The sequence below is a fragment of the Bos indicus genome, chromosome 23, assembly GCF_029378745.1.
Source record: "Bos indicus isolate NIAB-ARS_2022 breed Sahiwal x Tharparkar chromosome 23, NIAB-ARS_B.indTharparkar_mat_pri_1.0, whole genome shotgun sequence".
Taxonomy (NCBI): domain Eukaryota; kingdom Metazoa; phylum Chordata; class Mammalia; order Artiodactyla; family Bovidae; genus Bos; species Bos indicus.
This window is the reverse complement of record NC_091782.1, coordinates 29,737,282-29,752,715: the sequence shown is the minus strand read 5'-3', so window position 1 is coordinate 29,752,715 and position 15,434 is coordinate 29,737,282. Positions and strand designations below refer to the sequence as shown.

Sequence of the window (15,434 nt, the reverse complement as noted above, 5' to 3'; positions counted from 1 at the left end):
TCTATTTATTCAACTATGCCTTTACTGAGTGCCTTCCTTGTGCTAGGCACCCTATCTTCATCCTCCCTGATTTTGCTCTCACCTCTGTCCTTGTCTCTCATACGTCTCTGTCCACAACTCTTTTTTGTCTCACCATCTTTATCTGGTGTCTTCCTATCTCTCTACCTGCATGCTGCATCTCCTTCTGCTTTCCCATCTTTCTCTACATTGTCCCTCCCCAACAGGACACCTCTTTCCCCTACTCCATCTCTCACCCTCTTTCTCCCTGATTTCCCTTTGAGTGGGAGAATGAGTTAATGATGGCAAAGTGCTCACCTTTCCCTCTGAGGACTGATCACCCCACCCCCACCACCCCCACTGAGAAACCTTTCCTAACACTGACACTTAGCTGGCTGGGACCACTTCTGGGTGCCTGAAGACTCTTGTGCAAGGATTCCTGTTTTTTAAATAATGAATATTAGAGGAAGGCTTTACCTTACATCTGTCAGAAACTGATAAATCAAACAAGCACATAATTACTAAAGACATGAAAGAGTGAAAACAGACAATTAACAAGCTTGATCGAATGGGACTACGTAGAATATTAGAATAATTAGAAAATATCCATTATTTTTAGGTACACAGATAGATGTTAAAAAAAGAATCAAAATCATTTAGAACACAATTCCTGACCAACATCCACGATAACATAAAATAATAACAAGAATATTTATCATGGGCTTGGAAAATTTACAACTGCATTTCTGGGACTTCCATGGTGGTCCAGTGGTTAAGACTTCACCTTCCAGGGCAGGGGGTGTGGGACCAGTCTCTGGTCAGGGAGCTAAGATCCCACATGCCTCGTGGCCAAAAACCCAAACATAAAGCAGAGTAACAGTGTAACAAATTCAATAAAGATTTAAAAAAAGAAGGCAAACTTTCTTTTTAATAATGCATTTTTCATATATTTATAAGCTTTAAAAACATACTTCTAAATAATTGAAATGTTAAAAGAAAATATAATGGAATTTAAAATATTTTGAATGGGAGTTCACTGGTGGTCCAATGGTTGGAATCCAGTGCTTTCATTGCCAGGGTCTGGATCATCCAGGAACTAAGATCACACAAGCCACAAGGCATGGCCAAAAAAAAAAAAAAATTATTTTCAATTGAATGGCTGAAAACACTGCCTATCTAAACTGCTGTGAGATGTGGCTAAAACAATTCATGGAAGAAAGTAAATATGAGGATTAGGAAAGAAAGTTTGAAAATCAATGAACTGAACAGATATTTCAAGGAATTAGAAAAAGTACACAGAATAACGACCCAAAATTTAGGATGGAAATAATAAAGATACTTTTAGAAATTAATGAACTAGAAAACAAAGAAACACTAGAGCAGAAAAATACATATTTACAGAGACTACTTATATTAAAAAATCTCCCATCAAATTGGTAAAGCATGAAGAGAAAAGGCATACACATATACACAGAAAAGTAATTTATAGGGAATGCAATATCTGATACATTAGATATTTATATTACAAATTTTGATAAGACAAAGTAACTTCCTAGAAAAATATATAACCAAAACTGACTCAAAAAAAATTAGAAGCCTGATATACCTAAAACCATTAAAGAAGTCAAATCAGACATTCAAAATTTAACCACCAAAAATATTGCCAAGCCCACATAGCTATAAAATCATCAAAACAAAGGTCACTCCAATCATATAAAAATTATCCTGAAAGTGAAAGTCGCTCAGTCATGTCCAACTCTTTGGGACCCAATGGACTATATATTATAGTCCATGGAATTCTCCAGGCCAGAATACTGCAGTGGGTAGCCTTTCCCTTCTCCAGGGGATCTTCCCAACCCAGGGATTGAAAACAGGTCTCCCACATTGCAGGCGGATTCTTTACCAGCTTTATTAATATTTTTTCTCACATCTATGTTCATAAAGGAAATTGTTTAATAACTTTTCTTTCTCAAAAGCCTTGCCTAGCTTTTGGAGCAAGGTTATATTAATCTTATGAAGTAAGTTCAGAAACTTTTTCTGTTTTCTGACCACCACAAAACTTTTTCTGTTTTCCTAGTGGCCAGAAAACAGACCCTAAAAAACCTAAAACCAGAATTTACTAAATAGTATAAAACTTAACCGGGAATTCCTTGGTGGCCTGGTGGTTAAAACTTCTTGCTTCCACTGCAAGGGGCATGGGTTTGACAATTAAAGCATTTTACAAAAGCTGTTCATGATAAACAATGACTCAGATTTTTAAAATAGAAAATATTTCACAACAGTTATCTATGATTTAAAAAATTAGGACTGTATATAAAATGCTTCCTTCTCTCATTAAATTTAGTGTATATTTTTGAAATGATTGTCTTTTTTTCCCTTTTACACCTCTCCTCCTGTTCCTCTTAATACCCCCATGTTACCCATCATCTTTTCTGGGGATACTTGCATTTCTGACAGGCGTCCTTCCTTCACTGCTAGAAGTTGACACTAAGTTTTGTTGTTTTTCACTTCATGATGAATTTTGAGAAACAATTTCCACCTGCTTTTGGCAATACATTTCTGGTGTGTTGTCACCTTTTGGAAAATTGCATTCCTCTTCTTCTTTACCTTTTTTTTTTCATAGTTAATTGAACAGAAGCTTTGGTCATTTCTTTTTGTTACTCATCCAAATGAGCCAGAGGGCTTCCCTAGTGGTACAGTGATTAAGAATCTGCCTGCCAATGCAGGGGACACGGTTCCTGTTCCAGAAAGGTTCCACACAACTAAGCCTGGGTACCACAGCTACTGAGACCGCCCTCTACAGTCTGTGCTGTGCTCTGCAACGAGAGGCCCTCACACTGCAATAAGGACCCAATAGAGCCAAAAATAAATGTCTTTTAAAAAACAGAGAGAGAAACTTTTAAGTTAAAAAAAAAAAAGAGCTAGATTCTTCTAAACTATTAGCAGCAGGACCTTTGGGGCAGGGGGCAGGATGGCTTTCCAGATTTACAAGTTCAAGGACTCCTTCTCTTTGCCATGTGCTGTGCTGAGTCACTCAGTCGTGTCCAACTCTTTGCGACCTCATGGACTGTAGCCTGCCAGGCTACCCTGTCCATGTGGATTCTCCAGGCAAGAATACTGGAGTGGGTTACCATGCCCTCCTCCAGGGGATCTTCCCAACCCAGGGATTGAACCTAGGTCTCCAGCATTGCAGGCAGATTCTTTACATCTGAGCCACCAGGGAAGCCCCTCTTTTGCCATAACAATGGATTATTTTCCTTAAAATTTGGTACCTCTGTATAGCCACTACCTCCACAACCTCTGAGAACCTCTCCCAGTTAAGCAAGCATTTACTCCCTACCCCCAGCCTTAGGCTTCTTTATTTCACAGAAGAGCTCACAGGCTGCCGTTTCCCAAGTTCACCTAAGGTGATGAACTTAATATTAAAAGGAGAATTTTGCTGGCACTTTCTGAGATCTGCTGCCTCCGGGTCCCTTTGGGTGCTTTAAAACATTCTCTCAGATTTCTCTGGTGGTCCAATGGTGTTGAACAAGACTCTTGAGTCCCTTGAACTGCAAGGAGATCCAACCAGTCCATCCTAAAGGAAATCAGTCCTGAATATTCATTGGAAGGACTGATGCTGAAGCTGAAACTCCAATACTTTGGCCACCTGATGCGAAGAACCGACTCATTGGAAAAGACCCTGATGCTGGGAAAGATTGAGGGCAGGAGGAGAAGGGGATGACAGAGGATGAGATGGTTGGATGGCATTACCGACTCGACGGACATGAGTTTGAGCAAACTCTGGGAGTTGGTGATGGACAGGGAAGCCTGGCGTGCTGCAGTCCATGGGGTTGCAAAGAGTCGGACATGACTAACTGAACTGAACCAGTGGCTAAGATTCCACACTCCCAGTGCAGGGGGCCCAGGTTTGGTCCTTGGTCAGGGAACTAGGTCCCACATGCCACAACGAAAATTGAAGATCCCGCGTGCCTCAACTAAGACCCAGCACGGACAAATAAAGAAATATTTTTTAAAAAACAAAAGCATTCTGTCTTCACCTTTACTGGTATTTGAATCTGCTCAGTCAGCACCGCTCTTAGCTTTTCTCTCCAGGTGTTAGGCCTTTCCTCCCAGGAAGGAATATTTGCTTTTTTTTTTTTTTAAGCAGTCATTGGGACCCTCCCTATTCGGCGGGTTTTCTGGAAGGATGCCTGGGACTGCCTGCTCAGTGGGGAATTGGTCACACAGATGCATAAATTGGAGCTTGTAGGCACTCTGTATCTCCTAGCTTCACTGAAAATGTAGTGTGGTGTGTGTGTTTCCAATCTCTTTACAGGTGTCAAGAAGAGAAATTTAGAAATAAACTGCTGCCACATTCCCCTCAAAGCTCTACAAGGAGGCTTTTTAGAAAAGAGAAATCTTTGGCAGTAGCAACCTTGGTGAGTTGGTTATGGCTCTATGGAGCTGTCCCTTGTCAGCTCAGAATCCTCACTTGTTCTCCGGCCTCAGGGAAAGCCTTTGGTTAACCAATTCCTGTCTGGTGCAAACACCAGGATGCCCTTTTGTTCATTTACAATAAGAAATAAGGCTGCAGAGACCAGAGACCTGCTACTTCCCAGTTCCCCCAACTCTCTCTCTCTCTCTCTCTCTCTCTCACACACACACACACACACGGATCATTTAGGGTCCCAGCCGGAAATCACATCTTCAAATTTGATTAATTTGAGGAGATAGTTTATTTACAAGGGTGTAGTGGGGTTTGAGGAGATAGTGTATTTACAAAGGTGTAAAGGCAATGGCACCCCACTCCAGTACTCTTGCCTGGAAAATCCCATGGACGGAGGAGCCTGGTGGGCTGCAGTCCATGGGGTCACTAAGAGTCAGACACGACTGAGCGACTTCACTTTCACTTTTCACTTTCATGCATTGGAGAAGGAAATGGCAACCCACTCCAGTGTTCTTGCCTGGAGAATCCCAGGGACGGGGGAGCCTGGTGGGCTGCCGTCTCTGGGGTCACACAGAGTCGGACACGACTGAAGCGACTTAGCAGCAGCAGCAGCAGCAGCAGTGGGATTCAGGGGCTTCCATGGTGGTTCAGATGGTAAAGAATCTGGCTGCGATGAGGGGGACCCAGGTTTGATCCCTGGGTTGAGAAGATCCCCTTGAGGAGGGCATAGTAACCCACTCCAGTATTCTTGCCTGGAGAATTCCCATGGACAAAGGAGCCTGGTGGGCTACAGTCCGTGGGGTCACAAAGAGTCGTCTGCAACTGAGTGACTATGCACAGCACAGCACAGAGGGGTTTACTGAATCACAAGGGATATTGCAACCCCGGCCCAAAGGGATGAGCAGAGAAGAGATTATGGCAGAGGCTCTAACTCATTTTGTGCCATAAATCTCTTTGGCATTCTGGTACATCAAATTAAAAAATATATAACAAAGTAAAACCATTACACTGTTTCAGTTATCAAAATATCAATAAATGTTGGGATAGAATAAACCATGTACTTACTACCACATGATAAGACAAGAGATTTAAAATGCAGGCAAGTTGAAGTTAGATTTTAATAAAGGTATATTAGTATAAAAGACATTGTTGCTGGCTTGAGTAAGAACTTTAGGGATTTCCCTGATGGTCCAGTGGCTGAGATTCTGTGCTCCCAATGCAGAGGGCACGTGTTTGATCCCTGGTCAGGGAACTAGATCCCACATGCGGCAACTAAAAGACTGGGGCAGCCAAATAAATACAATTAATTAATTTAAAAAATAACTTTAAAACTGTGAAGTGGTCTTTGACAAGGTGACACATGTAATGCTGGATGTGAGAAGAGGATGTACTTTTTCGTCTTTTCCAAATTTCACAGACCTCCTGAGATTTATTCCCTGGACTTCTGAAACCTGGAAAAGGACAGAGTCATGTAGAGCAGGTTGCCTGGAGGGGAGCATTGCCCATAGATGGAGGTGTCAGCCAGCCCAAGGTGACTGTAGGAAAGGAGCCAGAGGAATGAATACCCTTAACTTAATGTTCTCCCGCCCTGCTCTTTTCCTACCAGGCTCCCCATTAGCCAAAACAGCCAGAAGTCAGAGGTGCCCTTGGCATGGTCTGTACAGGTTAGTCTCTTGGGACAGAGAACAGAGTGGGAGAGGGAAAATGGAGGGGGCAAGCAGAAGACATCCATGCCACCCCCCCATACACACACACAGACAAGCTTTCTAGCCCGTGTATTTTCTTTGCGGAGGTACACAGAGGGCCTAATTCTAACAGGAGCTCCCCTGCAGAGTGTAGAACCATATCAAGGCCCCCCTACCCCTTAGCAACAGGGCACTAGGCTCATAAAGGATGCTAACCTCACAGGGTTCTAGATGGCCATTTCCTGAGCCAGCTCAGCATTCTCTCCCTGACTGCTTGGCTTGGACACTAACAACCCTAGTCTTGGAGACACTTCCTTTTTTCTGCCTCCAAGACCCACAGTCCCACTGCCCAATGTCACATACTTCAGCCACGTTTATACCTTTGGTGAGTACAGCAAGTCCTGCAGGCTGGGGAGTCACTTAGTCACTTCAGGGCCCGTGGCTCTCAACCTTGAGTGTGTCAGAATCATCTGAGGCATTTGTTGAAAAGCTATTGCTGGACGCCACCCCTAGAGTTTCTGATTCGGTAGGTCTGGGATGGATCCATTTCTGACATATGCTGGTGGAAGGATCACTCATTGAGAGCCACTGCTTTAAGGAGACTGCTTGTCTCTGCTGAGATCTAGAGTTTGCAGCCTCACTGTCAGAAAGTTACCCACTTCCCTTATTTCCAGGTTCATGGTGGATTCCTGGCTCCCTGGCAGCTCTCTGCCCAGAGGCCCCGCCTCCCCTTCAGCTCTGACTGCAGACTCTCTTCGGTCTGTGGAGGGTGGGGTGGGGTGGGGTGGGGTGGGGTGGCAGAGGCCCCTGGGTTTGGGTGGGAGGCGTCTTCTTGCATCACTGCTCTTCACAGGCTTTCCCATGTCTGTGTTTATGCTGAGTTTCACTCATTTGCCTATCTTGTTGCTCTTTGCTCTTCACTTTTGGCCCATGGTAAGAGTAGCTGTCACTTTCTCTTTCCCAGGGAGTCCTCTTGAGCATCTCAGTTCTGCCTCACCTTGGTCGTCTGCCAAGTCACCTTCAGGGAAAGGCTGCGTGGGGAGGCAATCTCAGTCCAAATAAAAGCCAGATTCTCCCCAACAGCCTACAAGGCCGTAGGCAATCTGGCCTCATCTCCTGCCTGTTTCCCCTCACACACCCAGCTCCAGCTACACTGGCCTCCTGCTGCTTCACGAATACTCAGACATCCAGACATGTCCTCACTTTAGGACCTTTGCATTTTTTGTTCCCTGTGCTTGAAGTGCTCCTCTCCTGCATATCCACGAGGCTTGTTCCTTCACCTGCTTGAAATCTTTACCCAAATATCCTTTTCTTAGGGAAGCCTCCCTGAGCACCTCATTTATTTAGTAAGTAATATTTATTTCGCCACGCCAGATGTTAGTGCGGCACACAGGATCTTCGATCTTCATTGCACCATGAGAACTCTTAGCTGTAGCATGTGGGATCTAGTTCCCTGACCAGGGATCAAACCCGGGCCCCTGGCATTGGGAGCACAGAGCCTTAGCCACTGGACCACCAGGGAAGTCCCCCGAGCACCCTATTTAAATCTGCAGTCCACGCAGCCCTTCCTATCCCCCTCCCTACTTTGCTCTTCTCCATAGGCACCTACCATCTTTGATATACTTGTTTTTCTTATCTGTCTTCCTTAATTAGATTGTCCATGAGGACCAGAGTTTACATTTACCTGGTTCATTGGGCCAAGCAAGGCGCCTGGCATATAGTAAGTACTCAATAAACATTTGTTGAATTAGCATATGAATCTAAAAAATGGATTTCCCCCACTAGGCACTGAGACCTTCGGGAGGGCAGGTTTGCAGTCTTCCCTGCAGAGGAAGAGATAGCAATAAAGGGAACTCAAGAGGCTAGAGTCCCCTCCAGCATCTCCCCAACGCATATGGGTCAGGGCAAGGGCAGTGAGAAGTGAAAACTCCCTTCTGCAGAAGGGGAAATAGGTTGGGGTGGGGGTGGGGGACAGAGAAAAGCAAAGGTGTGCCCATCAGTACTAAGACTGTGGCTGGAGCTCAGTGCAGGGAGTTTAGACAGAAGTGTCTCAGTGAGGGGGACGCACAGTCTTCGTCTCCCCTAGAGCCACTGGCCCAAAGGAGTGTGCCTAGGAGGGCATTTATCAGGGGCTGCTGCCCACTCTGTTGAGTAAGGAGTGGGGAGCTACTCCCACTCTGTTGAACCCACAGTGACCAGCATCCCTCACACCCTTAAGGTCAGCCTCACCCTTGGCTCTTGTATCCACTAACACTGTCTCTTTCAGCACCACTGGCCTCCAAAGAATCCACTGTCTTTTTTTGGCTGTGCCACGCAGCTTGTGGAATTTTAGTTCCCCGACCAGGGACTGAACCTGGGCCTGAGGCAGTGAGAGCACTGGAGTCCTAACTACTGAATCATCAGGAAATTCTCCCACCAAAGATTCTACTTAAATTCTCAAATTTCAGAGATCTGTAGACTTCACTGAAAGTTTCAAAGGAGATAAGATGAAGGGATTACATTGCATATCCTAAAGCAAACAAACTAAGACTCCCTTGTCAGACACTTCTGTATTTCCAAGTGCCTCTCTGGAGCCACCAGGATGGAAGTGAAGTGTCTCTTCCTTTCCAGACCCTGCACCCATCTCATCACCCTCCCGGATCTGCCAGCGACTTCAGGTTCTTCTCCGGTCCAGAGTACAGAAAAATTTAGTCTGCCTTTCCTCAGCTTCCTATCCAAACCTGCATGTCCAGACTTGTGAAACCTGGGCCTCAGTCACCTGAAACTCCAGACCTGTTCAGAGATTCTCTCTTCCTGAGAATCAATGCCCCTGGGGTCTTACAGACCTTCCCCTGTGGTTTATCAGAACATTTCTTACACGTACACCCTGGGCTCTCCTTTAGAGGAATGAAGAATGTTATTTTCTCGTCTCCTTTCTAGACCCTACTCCCCCTTTTTCTTGGGTGCTACTGTCAGCAGAAGCTGAAGAGGAAGTGAGGCCTGGGACTTAGAGGAGGAGGGAATGAGGGGAAAGGGGAAGTTTGGGAGGCAGGCCTCCAGGAAGCTGATGGGAGAGGAGAGCTGGCAGACAGAGAAGGCACCCAGTCTGTGTTGTTTCCTCCAACATCTCAACCAGCACCTGCTGAGCTATGAGCGAAACTAGGGATTTACAGGGTAGGGAAGGTGGAATAGGCAGGATTCTAAAATGGGAAAAAGGAGCTGGACAGTACTGGGCTCGGGGGCTGGGAAGCTGGCTTATGAAAGCAGAACTGTAATGGCTTCAGGCTGAGCTTGGGGGTGAGGAGAGGAAGGTGGGGTGAAGCTACATTAACCTTTGCGCTCCTTCAGGAGGAAAAGCCTTTGGGCTGCGGAAAGCCCAGCAGGAAGAGAGAATCAATGAAATCAACCAGGTAAAAGGAAGGGCCTTGGCCAGGGCAGTGGGTAGGGTGGATTGGGGGGGGGCGTGTTGTTGGACCGGGTGGGGGGCCCTACCCAGGTTCTTGCTTTCCCCCTACAGCAATTCCTGGATGATCCCAAATACAGCAGTGATGAGGACCTGCCCTCCAAACTGGAAGCCTTCAAGAGTGAGGGGACAACTCTAGGGGTGGAGAAGGGGGTGAGGAGGGTAGGCTTTCCCCAGGGAGAGAGGACAGAAGAAACAAAGTCTATATTTTTAAAATAATTTTATCTATTTATTATTTATTTATTTTGGCTGAGCTGGTGGGTCTTCATTGTGCAATAGGCTTTTCTCCAGTTTCGGGGAGCAGGGGTTACTCTCTAGTTGTGCTGCATGGACTTCTCATTTTGAGGGCAAGAGGGCTTCAGTAGCTACGGTTCCCTGGGCTCTATAGAACAGCCTCAGTAGTTGTGGCACTTGGGCTTAGCTGCTTTGTGGCATATAAGGGATCTTCCTGGGCCAGGGATCGAACCCCTGTCTCCTGCATTGGCAGGCCGGTTCTTTACCACTAAGCCACCAGGGAAGCACACAAAGTCTACTTTTGAGGTGGGAAAATGGCAGGTTGCCTCTGTTGCCGCCCTAGTAACAGCCCCTTTCCCTGGCCTGTCCCTCTCTCAGTACCCTCTCTGGTTCCCGACACCTTAACAGGGCCCCTCAGCTCCCCAACCCCTACTTCCTCTACCTGCCCCATCTCTTCCTCCTCTTCTCCCATCTGCAACCCCTTTCTCAATCCCTGCCCTGCCTCTGCCTGTGACCCTCCAGCCAGTGCTGACCCTCTCTGCTTTCTCCCCTCATCCAGAGAAATACATGGAGTTTGACCTGAATGAAGATGGAGGTATCGGTAAGAAAGGGGTGATTTGGGGGAAGTGTGCAGAGCTACAAGAGGGAGGTCTTTCCTACAGTGCTCCATTTCCAGTGGTTTGGGAGAGATGACAGTGACCAGAGTAGGGTGTGTGTGTGTGTGTGTGTGTTAGTTGCTAAGCTGTGTCTGACTCTTTGTGATCCCATGGACTGTAGCCTGCCAGGCTACAGGAATTCTGCCGACGGAATTCTCCAGGCTAGAATACTGGAGTGGGTTGCCATTTCCTTCTCCACCAGAGTAGGATGGGGAATGGTAATGAGATGGTGGAGGTAACAGAGAGAGAGAGAGAGAGGGGCTTCCCTCTTCTCACCCCCATCTTCTGTGCCTCCAGATATCATGTCCCTGAAGCGAATGATGGAGAAACTTGGGGTTCCCAAGACCCACCTGGAGCTAAAGAAATTAATCATGGAGGTATCCAGTGGCCCTGGGGAGACTTTCAGCTACTCTGACTTTCTCAAGATGATGTTGGGCAAGAGATCTGCCATTCTAAAAATGTGAGAGTCCAGTTCCAGCCTCTCCTACACTTAACTGTTTTCTCTTCCCCTGTCTCCATCCCCAGGCCCACCTTCTACACATAGCCCAGCATGCATTTCTCTTCTGTCTTTCGAGAGACCCTTCCCAGGTCCTATTCTCATCCATGATTCTGGTCCCCAAGGCCCTCAAGACTCTGACTCCTGCCCTTTCTCCTTCTCCCCCCACCCTCACAACCCTCATCCTTTTCTGGACTTTCACAGCACACTAAAACTTATTCTCTTGAGAAGATTGTCCTCTGATCCCCGTGTCTCTTCCCATCTCAACCAGGATCCTGATGTATGAAGAGAAAGCAAGAGAACAGGAGAAGCCAACAGGTCTCCCAGCCAAGAAAGCTATCTCTGAGTTGCCCTGATTTGTGGTGAGGGAGGTGTGGTGGAATTGAAGGGGCTTCTAATGACTCCAACATAGAAAAAGAAGACAAAATTGTGAACCAGAGCCAGGCTAACTTAAATAAATTATCCTCCTTCAGATGAATTCAGCTTGGTTACTGTTTGATTTTTTTCCCCCTGGGTTTGGGAAGGGGTGAAGCATCTGTGAGAGAAGGGTAGCAAGGATTTGCCCATATGAGCAGTCCATCAACAATTCTGTAGTATATTTACCACATAGCAGATGATTTTGTCCATCGGGGGGATGTATAAGACAGCCTGACCTCAAGGAATTTAAGTGGGATGAAAAGACATGTATAGACAAAAAAAAAAAAAAAATAGCTCAAGCTCATGATGAAGAGCAAAAATTACCTTGAACCAACATCCTCTATTACTATAAGCTTTGTAACCTCAGAAAATCCTTCAGCCTCTCTGAGTCGTTCATTTGAAAACGAGAATAAGAGGATCTACCCTGCAGTGCGTGACATATCATAAGCCCTCAATAATGTTTAAAACTTGAGTGGATGGACAGATAGATGAAAGAACTGTTGTTATTCAATTAAGGATTCACAACACTATAATGGCTGATAATTTAAGCGAAAATGAGTCTTGAGGTCCTTTTGGAGGCAAGCTACAAAAACTGAGCCTAATAAAAGGAAAAGGGGCTTGTACTAGGAGAGTACTGAGGGCAGATTCCAGGAATACAGGATCCCTGGATGGCAGATAGGATTAAATAGCCAACTTCAGGGAAGGCAAGAAGCCTGAGAGTTCCCAGGCCTTTGGTGAGGGTATTCCTGAACTCTTCCCCCAAAGGGTCCAGTCCGGTTAACTCCAGCAACTCCGAGTTGCTGGCCACTGTTTCAGATTTCCCTACTCCCTGGAAAGCAAAAATCAAGTTGGCCCAGCTTGTTTCATGTCCCAAGGAGAGACCAGGCCCATAAGGTCACATGTATTGGCCCTTTCCAGTGGTAAAGCCAGGTTGGCATCTTAAGAGTGCTACAGTAACTGGATAGGACTTCAGACGAGGAAGAGATCTATGTGGGTTCAATAAAATATCTGCATATAACAAAATTAATAGCTAACCTTAATTGAGCACCTACTATATACTGGGTAGATGCTTTCTGTGTATTAATTCTTCCCAACAACTCTGGTGACACAAAGGACAGAAAGGATCTGGGGCTTAAATTTGTTCATTCAGGATAAACTGGGTTATATTCATACAATGGACTATTATTACCTAACAATAAGAATGAACTACTACATGCAACAATGTAATTAATTTCATTAACACAATGTTGATAAAAAGCAGACAGAAAAGAACACTTATGGTACAATTCCATTTGAATAAAGTACAAAACAAGTAAAACTAATATATATTATTAGAAATCAGGATAGTAGTTAGCCTTGGGGGAGGACAGAGACTAAAAGAGCCCTTGGCAGCTTCTGTGCTAGTTAAGGCTCTGTTTTTGGTTACATGCTCTGCTCAGTTCATGACAAGTTATTAAAATTTCACACACACACATATATATATATAGGAGAAAGGCATGGCAACCCACTGCAGTATTCTTGCCTGGAAAATCCCATGGACAGAGGTGCCTGGTAAGCTATGGTCCATGGGGTCACAAAGAGTTGGACATGACTGAATTGACTTGGCATGCATGTGTATGTGTGTGTGTGTGTATATATATATATATATATATATATATATATATATAAAATGCACACACACACACACATGCACTTTGATAAGATTTTAAAAATCATTTATTGGGCATTAACTATGTTCCATCCCCTATTCCAGGTGCCTGGGATATAAAAGTAACAAAACAAAGATCCCTGCCTTTGTGAAGTTTATGTTCTACTGCAGTAACTGATACGGGAGGAGGACAGATAACAAACAGTAAATATAATTTTAAATTTCTATGCTCTATTTTAAAATGACAGTATTATTTTTAAAAAAAAGAGCAGGTTAAAGGGAATCAGGGGTGCAAAGATGGTCAGGAAGATTAAAATTCTGAAAGGGTAATCAGGAGAGGATTCAGTGAGGAGGTGACCAACAGTGAACAAAAACTTCAAGAAAATACAGCAGTGAGCCACGCAGGTTTCTGGGGGAAGAGCCATTTGTGCACAAGGAAAGGAGCAGAGAGGGCCCTAGAGTGAGAAAGGCCTGTGCAGATAGAGAGAGTGCTGCTGCTAAGTCACTTCAGTCATGTCCGACACTGTGTGACCCCATAGACGGCAGCCCACCAGGCTCCCCCATCCCTGGGATTCTCCAGGCAAGAACACTGGAGTGGGTTGCCATTTCCTTTTCCAATGTATGAAAGTGAAAGTGAAGTCGCTCAGTTGTGTCCGACTCTTCGTGACCCCATGGACTGTAGCCTACCAGGCTCCTCCGTCCATGGGATTTTCCAGGCAAGAGTACTGGAGTGGGGTGTCATTGCCTTCTCCGATAAAGAGAGTAATAAGATAAAAAACCCAACAGGGGGCCAGGAGATCAAGTCAGTAAATCCTGAAGGAAATCAGTCCTGAATATTCATTGGAAGGACTGATGCTGAAGCTGAAACTCCAATACTTTGGCCACCTGATGAGAAGAAGTGACTCACTAGAAAAGATCCTGATGCTGGGAAAGATTGAAGGCAGGAGGAGAAGGAGAAGATAAAGGATGAGATGGTTGGGTGGCATCACCAACTTGATGGACATGAGTTTGAGCAAACTTCAGGAGTTGGTGATGAACAGGGAAGCCTGGCATGCTGCAGCCCATGGGGCTGCAAAGAGTCAGACATGACTGAGCAACTGAACTGAACTGAATAGGGGGCCAAGTCATCTAGGGTCTTGTAGGCTGCAGTAAGGACTTTAGCTTTTATTCTGAGAGAAATGGAGTGGCACTGCAGGACTCTGAGTAAAGGAATGCTCTTCAATCTCCTTTGAGAAAAGGCCCACTCTGGCTTCAGTGTAGAGAACACTGTAGGAGCAGAGGTAAGCATAAGACGACCAGTTAGGAGGCTGTTCCTGTAAACCTGGTGAGAGATTAGGATGGCTCAGATCAAGGCAAAAGCAGTGGAAGTGAAGAGGTGGGATTCTGGATGTTTTCTCAAGCTAGGATTTCCTGTCTGATTCAAAGTGTAGAGTGTGACAACTAAAGGAATTGATGAGGTTTCCAGGGTTTTCGACTTAACTGGAATTTTCATTTTTATAAAACATTTACTTATTTGTATTTATTTATTGGCTGTGCTGGGTCTTAACTGTAGCACACAGGATCTGTGATCTTCGTTGTGACATGCAGGATGTTTAGTTGTGGAATGTGGGATATAGCACCCCAATCAGGGATCGAACTCGGACCCCTGCATTAGGAGTGTGAAGTGTTAGCCACTGGACCACCAGGGAAATCCCTGAAATTTTTAAACTGTCATCAGCTGAGATGGTGAAGGCTGTGGACAGAGAAATTATTGAAAGACTAGAGATCAAATGGAGAAGGAAATGGCAACCCATTCCAGTATTCTTGCCTGGAAAATCCCATGGACGGAGGAGCCTGGTAGGCTGCAGTCCACGGGGTTGCGATGAGTCAGACATGACTGAGCAACTTCACTTTCACTTTTCACTCTTATGTATTGTAGAAGGAAATGGCAACCCACTCCATTATTCTTGCCTGGAGAATCCCAGGGACAGAGGAGCCTGGTGGGCTGCCGTCTATTGGGTCACACAGGTTTGGACATGACTGAAGCAACTTAGCAGCAGCAGCAGCAGAGATCAAAATGTTTGCTTTTGGACATACTGAATTTGAAACCATCTGTTAGACATCTAAGAGGTGATGGCAAGTACACAGCTGTGTATACAAGTCCAGTGTTGGAAGTGAGGTCTCTGATGAAGATACACATTTGGGAAGTTATTAGCATATTAACATTATTTCAAGCCATGAGGCTGATACCCTTGACATTTGCAGTTTGAGTAGAAGGTGGGGATGAAGACTTGACTGGAGTGGCTTTAACAAAGAAAGAGAGGAGAGAAGGAGATTGTGAGTACAGAGAGCACTTCCAAGAAATTTTGCTGTGGTAACTGTCCAGGGGAAGGGGACGAGAGAATCATTTGAAAGTTTGAGAACTGAAGTCATCTCAACCACCTTCATCTT

General features: G+C 45.3%; 2 protein-coding genes across 4 annotated transcripts in view; one reads left to right on the top strand and one right to left on the bottom strand.

Moving 5' to 3' along the window:
- NCR3 (natural cytotoxicity triggering receptor 3) overlaps positions 1-15,434 on the bottom strand; it is a 32,835-nt gene that overhangs the window by 9,094 nt on the left and 8,307 nt on the right. The gene's annotated exons all lie outside the window — the stretch shown is intronic.
- On the top strand, positions 6,380-11,417 carry AIF1 (allograft inflammatory factor 1). Of its 2 annotated transcripts, XM_070778222.1 has the most exons (7): positions 6,380-6,496; positions 7,765-7,831; positions 9,439-9,500; positions 9,608-9,674; positions 10,347-10,388; positions 10,741-10,903; positions 11,211-11,417. In XM_070778222.1, exons 1-7 carry the CDS (start codon positions 6,464-6,466, stop codon positions 11,293-11,295), a joined length of 519 nt encoding a protein of 172 aa, XP_070634323.1. In that variant the 5' UTR covers positions 6,380-6,463; the 3' UTR covers positions 11,296-11,417. The 2 variants fall into 2 exon arrangements, with proteins under 2 accessions (XP_070634323.1, XP_019841015.1); XM_019985456.2 differs by lacking the exons at positions 6,380-6,496; positions 7,765-7,831 and adding an exon at positions 9,112-9,264.